We start from the raw sequence: 17,325 nt of genomic DNA, 5'->3' as shown, positions 1-17,325 counted from the left end.
TTCTGTCTCGTGCCCCTCAGAGTTCTGTTCTAGCACAGTAGTATCTGCGAGCATCACCTGGGGCCTGTGGGAGGCAGGCATGCGGGGCCCACCTGCACATCGGATCCAGCAGGTTTACTTTACTGGTTTAGTTTAGCTGGTTCACATTTATCTGGTTTAGGTTTAGCTGGTTTGTGTTTAGCTGGTTTAGGTTTAGCTGGCTTAGGTTTAGCTGGTTTGTAGGGTCACTGGGCAGCAGGTTGCCCCAGGCTCTGTCCTTGACCACCCAGTGAACTCAGTTCCAGGAAGAGGCCGACTCGGTCAGCCAGACCCTGGCGAAGCTCAACTCTAACTTGGATGCCAAGTACAGCCCTGCACCTGGGGGCCCCCCTGGCGCCCCCACAGAGCTGCTGCAACAGCTGGAGGTGAGACAACCCCACCAGGCCATCTGCACCCCACTTCTGGGAATTGGTCCTGTCCATCTTTCTGGGCCTCACCCCTTCTGCCTCGGTACCTAGTCCTATCCCAGGCCCTGGCCTGGGTGCTGGCGGGGGGTCTGCTCTAGCAGGAGGCCGGCCAGGTACCAGCAAGCCCCTCCCACCTCTGGATGTCAGCTTCCTCATTTGCAGTGGGACAAGGGCAGCCTGGGAGAGCTCTGAGGCTCCTCTAGCTTCTGCTCAGAGGCCTGGGTGGTGCTGCGCCATCCCCCTCCCTCCAACTAGCAGATCCCAGGATCCTAGGCCTCCAGAGAGGGGCTCCTTTTACTTTGCTGACTTAGAGACCCCTGCCTTCATGAAGGCCAGCCTCTGGTCCTTTGGAAGGACGGGTATGGTGTGGCCAGCCCCCAGTGCAGCCTGGCCTGAGTCCCCACTGTCTGGGCCCCCGGCAGGCAGAGGAGAAACAGCTGGCCGTCACTGAGAGGGCCACTGGGGACCTGCAGCGGCGAAGCCGGGATGTGGCCCCTCTGCCACAGCGAAGAAACCCGCCTCAGCAGCCCCTGCACGTGGACAGCATCTGCGACTGGGACTCAGGAGAAGTGTGAACTCCCCCACCTCACCCCTGCCGCCATCCAGCCCCTCCCAGCCCATCCCCTGCCCCTGCCCAAGCCCATCCCTGCTCCATCCCCAGATGTCTCCTGCTCCCACGTCTGCCCTACTCCTTCCCTTGACCCAGACCCTCCTCTCTCCAAGTCCTGTCCTGCCTCTTTCCTACCCCAGCACCTCCCACCCTACTCTTGTCCCTGTTCCAGCTGCTGTCCCCATTTGTCTCTGTCCCCAGTCCCTACTCTGCCCTGGCCTTGGCCCCCCGCCACGAGCCTGCAGGAGCCGCTCCCTTTCTGTGCCCCCAGGTGCAGCTGCTGCGGGGTGAGCGGTATAAGCTGATAGATAACACTGACCCACACACCTGGGTCGTGCAGGGCCTAGGTGGGGAGACCAAGCGTGCTCCCGCCGCCTGCTTCTGCATCCCAGCACCTGACCCTGACGCCGTGGCCAGGGCCTCCCGGTAGGTCTGTGTAGAGTTACTCAGGGGCAGGCTGTGGGCAGAGCAGGCTGGCCCTACGCTGTCCAAGGCCATGGCCCGGCAGACCCCTGCTCAAAGGCCGGCCTTCACCTGCAGCTGTGTCTACTGGGGCTGGGGAGGGAGAGAGGCAGAGTGGGGACCTCCTTATCCGACCCCCTCTTCGTTCTAGGCTGGCCTCGGAGCTGCAGGCCCTGAAGCAGAAATTGGCCACAGTCCAGAGCCGCCTGAAGGCCAGCGCTGCAGAGTCTGTTCGGCCCGGCCAGCAGGGTACCCAGGGCGGCCCGGGGAGGGGTGGCTGTGGGGCTGGAGGGAGTAGATTCCAACTTCCGACTGGTCTGTGATGGGCAGGGGTCGCCTTGCGTTAGGGACCACCACTCGGGATTTCTTCTCTGGGGCGGCCCTGTCGTCCCCTCCACCCTACCCTGTGAGCACCTGGTGGGGGCACCCGTCTGGCAGTCACGAGATAGGCCCTGGGCCCTCACCAGCACCTCTGCCCCCAGCTCCATCTGGCTCGGCCCCAGCCAACCCGCAGGCCCAGAAGCTCCTGACACAGATGACCCGGCTGGATGGGGACCTGGGACAGATAGAGAGGCAGCTGCTGGCCTGGGCACGGGCCCCGCTGAGCCGCACCACACCCCTGGAGGACCTGAAGGGCCGCATCCACAGCCACGAGGTGGGTGAGCGGCGGGCAGGGGCAGCTGGGATGGGAAGCGGCCTGGCCCTGGGGCTCACACTTGAGGGAGGGGAGGCAAGTGCAGGAGCAGCGGCTAGGACGGAGGTGGAGAAGGGAGTGGACAGACCTGGGCTCAGACAAGCTGGTTCCCCTCCTGGCTCCTCCACTGACCAGCTCTGTGATCTTGGACTACATCATTCTCTGGGCCTTGGTTTCCTCATCCCTGAAGCAGATATAATAATGCCCAGCCCACCTGATCATTCAGGAAGGTTCCAGTAGGGCCCAATGTCATCACCCCCAGGAGGTGTTCTGGCGAAGCTCCTGAATTAGCAAGGGAGCCTGGAGAATCTTAGGAAGAGATGTCCCCTGGCTGCAAGGGGGAGCCTTCCTGGGGAGGTTGCAGCGTTGTGTAAACTCCTTACCCAAGAACAGCAAGCTGTCTGCCACGTGGACTCAACGCTCCCGGAAGTGCTCAAAGTGAAGCCCACACCGGGCCACAGTCTGGCTTATCCTTCCAAACCGGCTTCTTTTCTTTTCTTGAGACAAAGTCTCTCAGGCTGGCACGATCTCGGCTCACTGCAACCTCTGCCTCCCAGGTTCAAGCAATTCTCCTGCCTCAGCCTCCTGAGTAGCTGGGATGACAGGCACCCACCACCACACCCAACTAATTGTTGTATTTTTAGTAGAGATGGGGTTTCACCATGTTGGCCAGGCTGATCTCGAACTCCTGACCTCAAGTGATCCACCCACCTTGGCCTCCCAAAGTGCTGGGATTGCAGGTGTGAGCCACTGTATCCAGCCTCTTTTTTTTTTTTTTTTTGAGATGGAGTTTCACTCTTGTTACCCAGGCTGGAGTGCAATGGCACAATCTCAGCTCACTGCAACCTCTGCCTCTGGGGTTCAAGTGATTCTCCTGCCTCAGCCTCCCGAGTAGCTGGGATTACAGGTGCCTGCCACCACTCCCAGCTAATTTTTTGTATTTTTAGTAGAGATGGGGTTTCACCATGTTGGCCAGGCTGGTGTCGAACTCCTGACCTCAAGTGATCCACCCATCTCGGCCTCCCAGAGTGCTGGGATTACAGGTGTGAGCCAGTGCGCCTGGTCTGTTTTTTGTTTTTTGAGATGGGGTCTCACTCTGTCACCCAGGCTGGAGTGCAGTGGTGCGCAGTGGTATAATCTCAGCTCACTGCAACCTCTACCTCCCAGGCTTGAGTGATCCTCCCACCTCAGCCTCTTGAGTAGTTGGGACCACAGGCACAACACTGAGCCTAGCTAATTTTTTTTGGTAGGGATGGGGTTTTGCCATGTTGCCCAGGCTGGTCTCAAACTCCTGAGCTCAAGTCATTCTCCCACCTTGGCCTCCCAAAGTGCTAGGATTACAGGCATGAGCCACTGCACCTGGCCATATTATTATTATTTTGAGATGGGGTCTTGCTCTGTTGCCCAGGCTGGAGGGCAGTGGCATGATCAAAGCTCACTGTAGCCTCAACCTCCTGGTCTCAAACAATCCCCCTGTCTTCACCTCCCAAGAAGCTGGGTCCTTAGGTTTTGAAGTCATAGCATCTGCCACATCAGTGGTGTTGGGGTCCAGGAGAAGCCCAGTTAGACTGGGCGGTGGGTGGTGCCTGGTGCAGTCAGCACTGCTCGGTGACGGAGGGGGCAGATGAGTGAATAGCTGATGAAAGAATAAGGGCAACAGTCCCTAGTGGGCAGAGCCAGGGCTTTGGCTAGAGCAACAGGGCCAGGGGACCTGATGGTCTCGTGAGCAGGACAGTGACATGAAGATGACTGTAGGTAACTGTGTGCCTGGCACTCACTGCTGAGCTCCAGACACAGGCTGTCATGTCATCCTCCCATCAATCATTCTTTTTTATTGATTTCATTTTTTTGAGATGGAGTCTTGCTCTTGTCGCCCAGGCTGGAGTGCAGTGGTGTGATCTCAGCTTGCTGCAACCCCCATCTCCTGGGGTTCAAGCAATTCTCCTGCCTCAGACTCCTGGGTAGCTGGGATTACAGGTGCACGCCACTATGGCTGGCTAATTTTTGTGTTTTTAGTAGAGACAGGATTTCGCCATGTTGGCCAGGCTGGTCTCGAATTCCTGACCTCAAGCAATCTGCCCACCTCTGCCTTCCAAAGTGCTGGGATTACAGGTGTGAGCCACTGCGCCCGGCGCCTCCTATCAATCATTCTGTAGATGAGGAGACTGAGGGTCAGAGAGGTTGATCTGCCCCAGGTCATCCACAGAGGAACGAGTGGGGCCAGGACTGAACCCAGTTCTCTGCCTGAGCCGTGCCTCCATGGGCACAGAGTTAGGGTATACTGGTAGAAGAGTCAGGTGGAACCCACCTGCCCAGAGATCCCTGACCCCGCCTCTCTTTAGGGCACAGCCCAGCGTCTGCAGAGCCTGGGAGCAGAGAAGGAGACAGCCCAGAAGGAGTGTGAGGCGTTTCTGTCCACACGGCCCGTGGGCCCCGCTGCCCTGCAGCTGCCCGTGGCCCTCAACAGCGTGAAGAACAAGTTCAGTGACGTGCAGGTTCTGTGCAGCCTCTACGGGGAGAAGTGAGTGCTCTGAGGACAGGGCAGCCAGGCAGGGCAGCAGCATGTGGCCCAGGGAGTGTCTGAGTCTTGCCTTCTCTGTGGCAGAGCCAAGGCTGCCCTGGGCCTGGAACAGCAGATCCAGGATGCTGACAGGGTCATCCGAGGCTTTGAGGCCACGCTGGTGCAGGAGGCCCCTATCCCTGCCGAACCGGGTGCTCTGCAGGAGAGGGTCAGCGAGCTGCAGGTAAGGGACCAGCCAGGGCCTCCTGGTGGCAGGGGGACTCAGCATTCAGGGGTGGGTGGGGTGGACATGGTGTCTCCCCAACCACGAGGGTGCACGGCTGTATCCCCTCCTTTCACAGCGCCAGCGGAGGGAGCTGCTGGAACAGCAGGCCTGCGTGCTGGGGCTGCACCGCGCGCTGAAGACCTCGGAACATGCGTGCGCCGCGCTGCAGAACAACTTCCAGGAGTTCTGCCAAGACCTGCCTCACCAGCAGCGCCAGGTGAGAGCCCTCACCGACCGCTACCACGCTGCAGGGGACCAGCTGGACCTGCGGTAAGCGACTGGGTCCTCGGGGCACAGGGTGTGGGCTGGTGCAGAGGCAGGCATTGCTGCCTACAAGCTGTGTGATCCTGGGCTAGTGACTTCACTTCTCTGAAGCTGTTTCCTCACCTCTAAAATGAGATAACAACAGCGCTTACCTCCCAGGGTGGTGCCTGGTGGAGACCGTTCCATCTCTGAATTCCCAGGGTCAGGGAGTGGGGATCTGCACAGTAGGTCACTGGGGCCTCCTGACCTGCCCCCAGGAGGAGGCTCCCACCAGCCTCCCTATGCACCTGCCCCGGTCCCCAGAGGGCAGGTCTCATCTCTGTTCTGGGCCTCGTCCTCCTGCAGGGAGAAGATGGTGCAGGATGCCGCCCTCACCTACCAGCAGTTCAAGAACTGCAAGGATAACCTGAGCTCCTGGCTGGAGCACCTGCCCCACAGCCAGGTGCGGCCCAGCGACGGCCCCAGCCAGATCGCCTACAAGCTGCAGGCACAGAAGGTGAGGCTGAGGCAGGGACAGCTGCCTGTGCCCATGTCGCCCCCTAGTGGCCAAAGCTCAGAAGAGCTCTAAGGGGCTTCAAAGCCCAGGGCACGGAGGCATTGGGCCCCTTCCCTGGCCTCCGGCTGAAATGCTCCACTTTGCCCACAGACGGGGCCAGCACATCTCTGACCCAACTGGGGCAGTGGGATTTACAAGCTCAGGCCACAGAGCCTTGAGGTTTCCGGCCACTGCTGCATTTTCCTCATACTCATCAAGCCCCTGCCATGTACCGGGCAATGGGTTTACTGGGGTACAACCCTGCATCCAGGCAGCTCCCAGTCTAGTGGGGGAGGTCTGTGATGCTGATAAGCATTGGTGGGAGAAGCCAGCGTGCTGTGGGTGCCCCCAGGCTGGACACCCGTGCGGATCAGGGTCAGTGGTGTGGGAGGAAGCAAGTGTAGTGGGGGGAAGGATGAAATGTCCCACGCAGAGGGCATGGCAGTCAGGGGAAAGGAGGGGGACTCAGGGGCAAGGACAACCAGATGGGCAGACCACACAGGCCCTTCCGGCACGGGATCCAGGCTGCACTCTCTCCTGCGGCCCCCAGAAGCTGCTGGGGAGGGGATGCTTCCAGGCCAGTGTTTAGAAGCTGGCTCTGGCTGCCAAGTAGAGAATGACTAAAAGGGTGGGAATGAAGACATGGAGGACCACAAGGAGCCAGGGTGGAAATCCAGTGGAGAGAGAGTGGTGGCCTGGCCGGGGAAGGGACCATAGCACAGGGCGAGGTGGGCAGGTCTGAGATGGAGATGGCAGAATTACGTGGACTTGGTGACTGCTTGAAGGGGACAGTGAGTGAGACGGATGGGGCCCGGTGGTACCCAGGGTTCTGTTGGGGACAACTGGGAAGAGGGGGTACCTCCACCTGAGGCAGGAACACAGGGAACAGAGCATATTTGGGGAGAGGAATGGGGCCGGCTTGGTCATGCTGAAATGAGGTGGCCAGGACAGCCAAGGGCGGCGGGGAGGTGGAGGTAGGCATATGGGAGGGAACTGGGGCTGGGGGTTCCCCTAGGAGACCATGAGAGCAAAGATGGGTCTGGGACTGCCGGAAAATGAGAATATCTGGGGAGAGAGTAGGGAGGTGACATTGGGAAGGGGGCCTGGGACAGAGATTCTCAGCCCTGGCTGCAAACTAGAATCTCCCAGGGAGCTTTTAAAACATCTCCAGGCCAGGACCCCTCCCCAGACCAAATAAATTGTATTATTGTGGTCAGAGCATCAGTATATTAAGTTCCCAGGTGAATAAAAGTGGGCATCCCGGGTTGAGAACTTTCCAATTGGAGCCATCTTTCTGGATGAGCTGTAGCAGCATCACCTGGAGACTTGTCAGAAATGTGAATTCTCAGGGCCACCTGGACCTGCTGGATCTGATGTGCAGGTGGGCCCCGCATGCCTGCCTCCCACAGGCCCCAGGTGACGCTCACAGATACTACTGTAGTAGAACAGAATTCTGAGGGGCATGAGGCCGAAGAAAGGGACGCTGGGCCGGGTGCGGTGGCTTATGCCTATAATCCCAGCACTTTGGGAGGCGGAGGCAGGCAGATCACCTGAGGTCAGGAGTTCGAGACTAGCCTGGCCAACATGGTGAAACCCCGTCTCTACTAAAAATACAAAAATTAGCCTGGCATGGTGGCGGGCAACTGTAATCCCAGCTATTCGGGAGGCTGAGGCATGAAAATCACTTGAACCCAGGAGGCTGCAGTGAGCCAAGGTCACACACTCCAACCTGGGTGACAGAGCAAGACTTGGGAAAGAAGAAAGAGAGAAAGAGAAGAAACAAACAAAAAGAAAAAGAAAAGATTCTGCCAAGGTGCCTTGGAAAGGAAGGAGGAAAAGCAGAGAGAATGATGTCAGGGAAAGGAGGGAGTCTAGCCCAGGTCTCCCTCCCTGCCCTTTCTGTCCCTGAGAGGCAGCGCTGGCTGACTGTGGCCCTGGAGGTACTGGCTAGAGGAGAGTCAGGGTGAGTGGAATTTCCTGGCCTCCTGACTCTGGGTTCTTCCCTGGCAGAGACTGATGCAGGAGATCCAGAGCCGAGAGCGGGACAGGGCCATGGCATCCCGCCTCTCCCAGGCCCTGCAGGCGGCGCTCCAGGTCAGTAGCTCGCCTTCAGCTTGCCCCTCTCCATGCATCACCCTTGTCCCTCTTCCAGCCCTACCCCCCACACCCAGCTTCCCCCACTGGCTGCCAGCCTGCTGTCCTTTTCTCCCCGCTCAGGACTATGAGCTGCAGGCAGACACCTACCGCTGCTCTTTGGAGCCCACCCTGGCAGTGTCAGCCCCCAAGAGACCCCGAGTGGCTCCCCTGCAGGAGAGCATCCATGCCCAGGTGAGATGGGACCTGGCAGGGCTCAGTGGACCTTGGCAACAGCTCTGCAGGCTCCAAGGCAGGAGCTGACTCTGCCCTTCCCCTCTCCCTCTGCCCTCTCCAGGAGAAGAACCTTGCAAAGGCCTGTACTGAGGTTGCAGCAGCCCAGCAGCAGATTCTTCAGCAGCTGGAGTTCGCTAGAAAAATACTGCAAAAGGTACACAGACAACACCTACACCTTTCCCACAACAGCCAGGAGTAACCAGGAATGCCCCCTCCATTCCCAAAATGCCAGGCTCTCACCCTGGTAGTCTCCCTTCCTCCTCTCCCTCCTGCCTGCAGCCCCTGGGCAGCCCTGGCTGCTGGAGAGGGGCACAGCTTCCGGCCACCCAGTTTTCTCTCCAGCAGCTCTTACAGGCTGGTGTCCATCCCAGGGTTAGGCCCTGGAGATGGCATTCAGTGTGGTCACAGCTTGGCCACTGGGCGTCCTCCAATGGGACAGAACCTCTAACCCAGAGAGCAGAGAAAATCTCCATAGAGCCTTCAGGCTTAGCCACCTGGTTCTCCACCCTCGAGCCAGAACTTCTCCAGGACTCCTGGTGACTTACCAGCTTTTCTGTTACCCTCGGCCACAGTCAGTGTCCCTGGATGGAAGGGGAAAGGGGAGAAGTTCTGGAGGGACAGGGAGAATCTATCCTGTTTGCATTTTTTTTGAGGCGAAGTCTCGCTCTGTCACCAAGGCTGGAGTGCAATGGTGCAATCTCAGCTCACTGCAACCTCCACCTCCCCGGTTCAAGCGATTCTTCTGCCTCGGCCTCCTGAGTAACTGGGATTACAGCATGCGTCACCACACCCAGCAAATTTTTTGTATTTTTAGTAGAGACGGGGTTTCACTATGTTAGTCAGGCTGGTCTCGAACTCCTGACCTCAGGTGATCCGCCCACCTTGGCCTCCCAAAGTGTTGGGATTACAGGCATCAGCCATCGCACCTGGCCCCTATTTGCGCTTTCTAATGCACACCAGGCCTGCACACTGCCTTGGGTCCTAAAATCGTTGCATTGACTGGGTCTTCTCAAAATCCTATATCCAAGCATCTTAGGTCTTCAGCTCCACCTCTGAGGACCCACTGGGGAGTCTGAGGAAACAGGGAGGGGTCTTTCATCTCAGGAAAAACATGGAGCTCCTATCTCCACCGCCCACCCCTGTGCTCTACCCTTCTTCCTCTCTGCAGAAGGAGCTCAGTGAGGACATCCGAGGGACCCACGATGCAAAGCAGGGCTCCGAGAGCCCTGCCCAAGCAGGGAGAGAGTCAGAGGCCCTGAAGGCCCAGCTGGAAGAGGAGAGGAAGCGGGTGGCCCAAGTGCAGCGTGAGCTGGAGGCGCAGAGGAGCCAACTGCTGCAGCTGAGGACCCAGCGGCCCTTGGAGAGGCTGGAGGAGAAGGAAGTGGTGGAGTTCTACCGGGACCCCCAGCTGGAGGGCAGCCTGTCCAGGGTGAAGGCCCAGGTAGAGGAGGAGAGCAAGCGGCGGGCTGGCCTGCAGGCAGACCTGGAAGTGGCAGCCCAGAAGGTCGTGCAACTGGAGAGCAAGAGGAAGACCATGCAGCCTCATCTGCTGACCAAGGAGGTCACGCAGGTGGAGAGGGACCCCGGCCTGGACAGCCAGGCAGCCCAGCTCAGGATCCAGATCCAGCAGCTCCGCAGGGAGGATGCCATCATCTCAGCCCGGCTGGAAGGGCTAAAGAAGGAGCTACTGGCCCTTGAGAAGAGGGAGGTGGACGTGAAGGAGAAGGTCGTGGTGAAAGAAGTGGTCAAGGTGGAGAAGAATCTGGAAATGGTCAAGGCCGCCCAGGCTCTGAGGCTGCAGATTGAGGAGGATGCTGCGCGGAGGAAGCAGGCGGAGGAGGCTGTGACCAAGCTACAGGCTCGCATCCAAGACCTGGAGCGGGCTATCAGCTCGGTGGAGCCCAAGGTCATCGTGAAGGAGGTGAAGAAGGTGGAGCAGGACCCAGGGCTCCTCCAGGAGTCCTCCAGGCTGAGGAGCCTTCTGGAGGAGGAGAGGAGCAAGAATGCGACACTGGCCAGGGAGCTGAGCGACCTGCACAGCAAGTACAGCATGGTGGAGAAGCAGAGGCCCAAAGTGCAGCTCCAGGAGCGCGTCCACGAGATCTTCCAGGTGGATCCGGAGACAGAGCAGGAGATCACTGGGCTCAAGGCCAAGCTGCAGGAGATGGCGGGCAAGAGGAGCGGTGTGGAGAAGGAGGTGGAGAAGCTGCTGCCCGACCTGGAGGTTCTGCGGGCCCAGAAGCCCACGGTGGAGTACAAGGAGGTGACCCAGGAGGTGGTGAGGCACGAGAAGAGCCCCGAGGTGCTGCGCGAGATCGACCGCCTGAAGGCTCAGCTCAATGAGCTCGTCAACAGCCACGGGCGCTCCCAGGAGCAGCTCATTCGCCTGCAGGGTGAGCGCGACGAGTGGAGGCGCGAGCGGGCCAAGGTGGAGACCAGGACGGTGAGCAAGGAGGTGGTGCGCCACGAGAAGGATCGGGTGCTGGAGAAGGAAGCAGAGCGGCTCCGCCAGGAGGTGCGGGAGGCGGCCCAGAAGAGACGGGCCGCGGAGGACGCGGTGCACGAGCTGCAGAGCAAGAGCCTGCTGCTGGAGAGGAGGAAGCCCGAGGAGAAGGTGGTGGTGCAGGAGGTCGTGGTCACCCAGAAGGACCCGAAGCTGCGCGAGGAGCACAGCCGGCTGAGCCGGAGCCTGGACGAGGAGGTGGGCCGGCGGCGCCAGTTGGAGCTTGAGGTGCAGCAGCTGCGGGCCGGCGTGGAGGAGCAGGAGGGCCTGCTCAGCTTCCAGGAGGACCGCAGCAAGAAGCTGGCCGTGGAGAAGGAGCTGCGGCAGCTGACCTTGAGGATCCAGGAGCTCGAGAAGCGGCCTCCCACGGTGCAGGAGAAGATCATCATGGAGGAAGTGGTCAAGCTGGAGAAGGACCCGGACCTGGAGAAATCCACGAAAGCCCTGCGGCGGGACCTGGACCAGGAGAAGACCCAGGTGACGGAGCTGCATCGGGAGTGCAAGAACCTGCAGGTCCAGATTGACGTCCTCCAGAAAGCCAAATCGCAGGAGAAGACCATCTACAAGGAAGTGATCCGGGTGCAGAAGGACCGCGTGCTGGAGGATGAGCGGGCCCGCTTGTGGGAGATGCTCACCAGGGAGCGCACTGCCCGGCAGGCCCGGGAGGAGGAGGCACGGCGCCTGCGGGAGCGCATTGACCGGGCCGAGAGGCTGGGGAGGACCTGGTCCCGGGAGGAGGCTGAACTGCAGAGGGCCCGGGACCAGGCGGACCAGGAGCGTGGGCGGCTGCAGCAGGAGCTGCGGGCTCTGGAGAGGCAGAAGCAGCAGCAGACACTGCAGCTGCAGGAGGAGTCGAAGCTGCTTAGCCAGAAGACGGAGAGCGAGCGGCAGAAGGCGGCCCAGCGGGGCCAGGAGCTCTCACAGCTCGAGGCGGCCATCCTCCGCGAGAAGGACCAGATCTACGAGAAGGAGCGGACCCTCCGGGACCTCCACGCCAAGGTGAGCCGGGAGGAGCTCAGCCAGGAGACCCAGACGCGAGAGACCAACCTTTCCACCAAGATCTCCATCCTGGAACCCGAGACAGGGAAGGACATGTCCCCGTACGAGGCCTACAAGAGAGGCATCATCGACAGAGGCCAGTACCTACAGCTGCAGGAGCTCGAGTGCGACTGGGAGGAGGTCACCACCTCGGGGCCCTGTGGGGAGGAGTCTGTGCTCCTGGACCGCAAGAGCGGGAAGCAGTACTCCATCGAGGCCGCCCTTCGCTGCCGGCGCATCTCTAAGGAGGAGTACCATCTGTACAAGGATGGCCACCTGCCCATCTCTGAGTTCGCACTGCTTGTGGCTGGGGAGACCAAGCCAAGCTCCTCGCTGTCCATCGGCTCTATCATCTCCAAGTCCCCACTTGCCTCCCCGGTCCCCCAGAGCACCAGTTTCTTCTCTCCCGGCTTCTCTCTCGGGCTCGGTGATGACAGCTTCCCTATCGCCGGAATCTATGACACAACCACAGACAACAAGTGCAGCATCAAGACGGCCGTGGCCAAGAACATGCTGGACCCCATCACCGGGCAGAAGCTACTGGAGGCCCAGGCGGCCACGGGGGGCATCGTGGACCTGCTCAGCCGTGAGCGCTACTCTGTGCACAAGGCCATGGAGAGGGGCCTGATCGAGAACACCTCCACACAGAGGCTGCTCAACGCCCAGAAAGCCTTCACCGGCATCGAGGACCCTGTCACCAAGAAGAGGCTGTCGGTGGGCGAGGCCGTCCAGAAGGGCTGGATGCCCCGGGAGAGTGTGCTTCCACACCTGCAGGTGCAGCACCTGACCGGGGGCCTCATTGACCCCAAGAGGACAGGCCGCATCCCCATCCAGCAGGCCCTCCTCTCCGGGATGATCAGCGAGGAGCTGGCCCAGCTCCTGCAGGACGAGTCCAGCCACGAGAAGGATTTGACAGACCCCATCTCCAAGGAACGGCTGAGCTACAAGGAGGCCATGAGCCGCTGCCGCAAAGACCCCCTGAGCGGCCTGCTGCTCCTGCCAGCGGCACTGGAGGGGTACCGCTGCTACCGCACCGCATCCCCCACCGCCCCACGCTCCCTGCGCTGACACCGGCCAAACAGCCAGTGGGGAAGTGGTGTTGGGGCAGGTAGGATATGTACACCTCTTGCCCCAGAGCAGCCTCATCCCAGGCAGTGGGTCTTCCCCTTGTCCGACCACTGTTTTATTATTTTACTAACGTGGTGTTGGGCTCCTTCTCCTAACCTTGGTGCCTGATCCATCCCCAGACCAGGACAGCAGCCACTCAGTTCTTCCTCCACCTCCACCCAGTGATCCCAATAAACAAATTCTCTCTCCCCGTGCCATGTGGTGTCCCATTCATTCACATTTGAGAGCACAGGATCCAGGTGTCTAGGAGATGAGTGCAGGGACAGCATTGCTCAAGTCCTTCCCTGGGCGGACATGCTCAATTTGCCTGCCTAGGAAATGGGCATCCTCGGAGATTATGGTTTAAAATCACTAAAGGAAGCCGGGCACGGTGGCTCACACCTGTAATCCCAGCACTTAGGGAGGCCAAGGCGGGTGGATCACGAGGTCAGGAGTTCGAGAACAACTTGACCAACATGGTGAAACCCCATCTCTACTAAAATACAAAATTTAGCTGGGTGTGGTGGTGCATGCCTGCAATCCCCACTACTCAGGAGGCTGAGGCAGGAGAATTGCTTGAATCTGGGAGGCAGAGGTTGCGTGAGCCAAGATTGTGCCACTGCACTCCAGCCTGGGTGACAGAGCGAGACCCCATCTCAAAAAAAAAAAAAAAAATCACTAAAGGAGTACAATTGGATTGTTTGTAACTCGGAGAAAGGATAAATGCTTTAGGGAATGGATACCCCATTTACTCTGATGTGATTATTACGCATTGGATACCTGTATCATCAAAATATCTCATGCACCCCATAAATGTATATACCTACTATGTACCCGCAAAAGTTAAAAATTAAAAAGGGATCATGGGACTGGGTGTGATGGCTCACAGCTGTAATCCTAGCACTTTGGGAGGCCAAGGCGGGCAGATCACCTGAGGCTGGGAATGTGAAACCAGCCTGGCCAACATGGTGAAACCCTGTCTCTACTAAAAATACAAAAAAACCTAACGGGGCTTGGTGGCGTATGCCTGTAATTCCAGCTACTCAGGAGACTGAGGCAGGAGAATTGCTTGAATCTGGGAGGCGGAGGTTGCAGTGAGCCGAGATTGTGTCACTGCACTCTAGCCTGGGTGACAGAGCGAGACTCTGTCTCAAAAAAAAAAAAAAGATCATGGAACAGCTCCTGTCTCCCCATCTGCTCCTTACTCCTTGCCCATTTCCCCGCTGTCTTGGTTTGGGCCAGAGCTGTCTCCAGCCCTGTGTCAATGTCCCCCTTGGGAAGCCCAGGGGTCTCCTGTGAGCAGTACAACCAGAAAACTCAGGAACATATCACATTTATTTCTTGTTGTCAAGCCAGAAACGAACCAAAAGCAGCATATCTTAGGTGAAGGAAGGACTCTTTAGTGCAGTCACAGCCCAGCTCTCCTGGGATCCAGGGAATGCCCTCTCTCCTCTCCCTCACTTCTCTCCTGTTTAACTTGGGACTCTTAACTGAAACTCAACTCTTCCCCCAAACATTTTAAATCCAAAAAGACCAGCAGGGGGTGCCATTTCCTCAGGGTCTGGCCATGCAGGCGGGGCAGGTGAGGGCTTGAACACCTACACCCGGCTCTGGCAGGCCTCCTGCCTTCAACTTGGCACGTGTTAGTGCCTGGGGACCCCTGGTGCATGGAGCATCCATGCTTCCATTTTGAAAGGGCACCATCAAACCCAAAAAACACACAGGATCTCCCTAACCTGTGGGCAGGACTAACCCAGACTCAGCCCTCTGCAGGCTGATGCCAAATTCCAGATGCGTCCTCTCTCAGAAATGGGTAGGAGGCAGCTGGGGCAGCAGCTGCTCGAGAGAGGATCTGAGTGTGGTCTTGACGTTCTCAATGGCAGAATCACTGCAGCACATACTGGCGGGCGGCCGGAGAGGGCTCGGGGGATGAGAAGTACGGGTGGGCCAGGGCAGTCTTGGCTGTGATCCGCCGGCTGGGGTCACACTGCAGGAGTTGCTGGGAAGAAAGGAGCAAGAGGATGTGGTCTGGGTGCAGCCAGGGTGGGGTGAGAAATCCCCCTCCCAGGTCCCAGATCAAGGGCCTGAGCCCCAAATTGGCTGCCCTCAAACCCAGAACCGCACGAAGCCACGACCTCCTGGCTCTCCAGCCAGTTCTGGACACTCCTGGAATCTGGACAGTCCCAATGAGTCACCCAGGTCTCCTCAGGCCACTGAAGCTGAGTCACTCCCCTTCTCGGGGAGGGTCCCAGGTCCCAGCCTGCTTCTAGTCAGGCAGAGTACAGAACCCCACGTATCAGGAAGCAGGGGACTGAAGCTGTCCAGGGAGAAACCCTGAGTGGGGGGCACAGGGACTGACACTCCAAGAGGCCAAACCTGTCCAGTCCTCTGCCCTAGAATCCCTAGACCCAGGCAGGATGTGGAAGGACCCCCTGTGGTAGAGCAGCCCAGATGGAGGGCTCAGGGCCTTGGCTGGAGTCCGCACTGTGCTGCTCCCATTGGGCGGGTAGACAATACGCAGAGACTTCTGGAGAGCTGGACACACAGCCTGAAGATGAAAATACTGACCCGCCTTCCTCTCACTCAACACCAGATGAAGGAGAGAAATGTGGCTCCAAGACTTTGTGGGCAAGAATGGATGGTGGACAGGTGCAGTGGCTCACACCTGTGATCCCCCACTTTGACAGGCCAAAGCAGGAGGATCACTTGAGCCCAGGAGTTCAAGACCAGTCTCAGCAACATAGTGAGACCCCATTTCTACAAAAATAAAATTAGCTGGGGATGGTGGTGCACCCCTATAGTCTCAGCTACTCAGGAAGCTGAGGCAAGAGGATCAATTGAGCCCAGGAGTTCGAGACCAGCCTGGGCAACATGGTGAAACACTGTCTCTACAAAAAAATACAAAAGGTAGCCAGGCATAGTGGCATGTACCTGTGGTCCCACCTACTCAGGAGGCTGAGATGGGAGGATTGCTTGTGCCTGGGAGGTCAAGGCTGCAGTGAGTCATGGTCATACCACTGCACTCCAGCCTGGGTGACAGACTGAGACCCTGTCATAAAAAAAAAAAAGGATGGCTCTGCCAGAGACTTCCTGGGCAGTCCGGCCTGGTACACAGCTCAAGACACCAACAGGAGGGGTGAGTGAGAGCTGTGGCATGGGCCCAGGCAGCAGGGGACAGCCTGTTCTGAAGACTGACCACTGTAGGAGTCACAGGTGGAACACCCAGGTGGTAGAATGAGTGGCCCCAGCCGGGCACAGTGAGTGGTTCACGCTTGTAATCCCAGCACTTTAGGAAGCCGAGGTGGGCAGATCACCTGAGGTCAGGAGTTCGAGACCAGTCTGGCCAACATGGTGAAACCCTGTCTCTGCTAAAAAACAAACAAACAAACAAACAAACAAAAACATTAGCTGGGCGTGGTGACAGGCACCTGTAGCCCCAGCTACTCGGGAGGCTGAGGCAGAAGAATGACTTGAACACAGGAGGTGGAGGTTGCAGTGAGCTGAGATCACGCCATTGCACACTCCAGCCAGGGCAACAAGGGCGAAACTCCATCTCAAAAAAAAAAGAAAAGAAAAGAAAAGAAGGTATGGCCCCGGCCTGGGGAGGCATACAGCTTAGATGGAGCAGTAATGTCGACAAAGTAGAATAAGCAAACACACAAGGCAACTAGGGCAAAAGGGCATGTAGCACAGCAGAAAGACAGAGCTAACTCAATGAGCGCCACTTTCCCAGGGAAGATAAATACTGCACTTCTCGCGGGGCAGGTTTCCAGGTTGAGCAATCAGTACACCCAATGACAAGGACAAGCCAGTTGTGTATAAGGGTCAGGAAAGACACCCTGGCCTTGGACTCGGAAAGTGCCAGGGTTAGGTAGGAGGCTGGCTGATGAGGGGACACTGTAGTCGGAGCAGCAGCTGCAGCCCACATGCACTTACCATGAGCAGGTCCCTACCCTCTGGCTCCAGACTGGGCACAACCTCTCCCAGTCCCTTCCTGGTCCACTTAGGGAAGTTGCCCTTATAGTCAGGCAGCTGGGTGACTCCGGGCCATGTGGCTTCGCTGGGTGTCCCCAGCATACGAAAGATACGAAAGAGCTGGTCAATCTCAGAGTCACCAGGAAACAGGGCTTTTCGAGTCACCTGAAATGGGGAAGAAGAGAAGGTGTGGGGTCTGCCACTTTGTTGTACAGAATCCAATACCAGATAAGTGGCCAGACCCAGGGAGAGGCCTGTCAAGATCTCTTTCCCATGGTTGTGCAAAGAATTCTGGCCTTTTTTGGAATAAGGCTACCTTCCTCAGTCCTTTAGCCAGTACCAAACAACTTTTTTTAAAAAATAGAGATGGAGTCTTGCTCTATAGCCCAGGCTAGAGTGCAGTGGCGCAATCACAGCTCACTGCAGCCTCAAGTACAGGCTCAAGCAATCCTCCTGCCTCAACCTCCCGAGTAGCTGGGACTACAAGCATGCACCACCACACCCAGCTAATTTTTATATATATATATATTTTTTT

General features: G+C 58.2%; 2 protein-coding genes across 3 annotated transcripts in view; one reads left to right on the top strand and one right to left on the bottom strand.

Moving 5' to 3' along the window:
• EVPL (envoplakin) overlaps positions 1–13,031 on the top strand; it is a 20,865-nt gene extending 7,834 nt beyond the window's left edge. Inside the window, exons 10-22 of one of the 2 annotated variants that reach the window (XM_011948487.1) lie at positions 279–404; positions 869–1,015; positions 1,328–1,482; positions 1,670–1,767; positions 2,001–2,173; positions 4,555–4,733; positions 4,818–4,956; positions 5,075–5,268; positions 5,608–5,758; positions 7,808–7,891; positions 8,015–8,125; positions 8,229–8,321; positions 9,336–13,031. In XM_011948487.1, coding sequence (XP_011803877.1) covers positions 279–404; positions 869–1,015; positions 1,328–1,482; positions 1,670–1,767; positions 2,001–2,173; positions 4,555–4,733; positions 4,818–4,956; positions 5,075–5,268; positions 5,608–5,758; positions 7,808–7,891; positions 8,015–8,125; positions 8,229–8,321; positions 9,336–12,776 — 5,091 coding nt within the window. In that variant the 3' untranslated portion in view covers positions 12,777–13,031. Of the gene's footprint in view, positions 1–278; positions 405–868; positions 1,016–1,327; positions 1,483–1,669; positions 1,834–2,000; positions 2,174–4,554; positions 4,734–4,817; positions 4,957–5,074; positions 5,269–5,607; positions 5,759–7,807; positions 7,892–8,014; positions 8,126–8,228; positions 8,322–9,335 lie in introns of both variants that reach the window. The other variant, XM_011948394.1, reaches the window with a different exon arrangement.
• A 1,100-nt stretch (positions 13,032–14,131) lies between these two features.
• CDK3 (cyclin-dependent kinase 3) overlaps positions 14,132–17,325 on the bottom strand; it is a 6,283-nt gene continuing 3,089 nt past the window's right edge. The window contains exons 7-8 of the mRNA XM_011948597.1: positions 16,752–16,955; positions 14,132–14,814 (exon numbers count right to left, since the gene is read on the bottom strand). Coding sequence (XP_011803987.1) covers positions 14,701–14,814; positions 16,752–16,955 — 318 coding nt within the window. The 3' untranslated portion in view covers positions 14,132–14,700. The remainder of the gene's footprint in view (positions 14,815–16,751; positions 16,956–17,325) is intronic.

This window comes from Colobus angolensis, unplaced genomic scaffold (assembly GCF_000951035.1).
Source record: "Colobus angolensis palliatus isolate OR3802 unplaced genomic scaffold, Cang.pa_1.0 Scaffold1, whole genome shotgun sequence".
Lineage (NCBI taxonomy): Eukaryota > Metazoa > Chordata > Mammalia > Primates > Cercopithecidae > Colobus > Colobus angolensis.
Note: the sequence above shows the minus strand (reverse complement) of the source record. Positions and strands in the feature narration are given on the sequence as shown.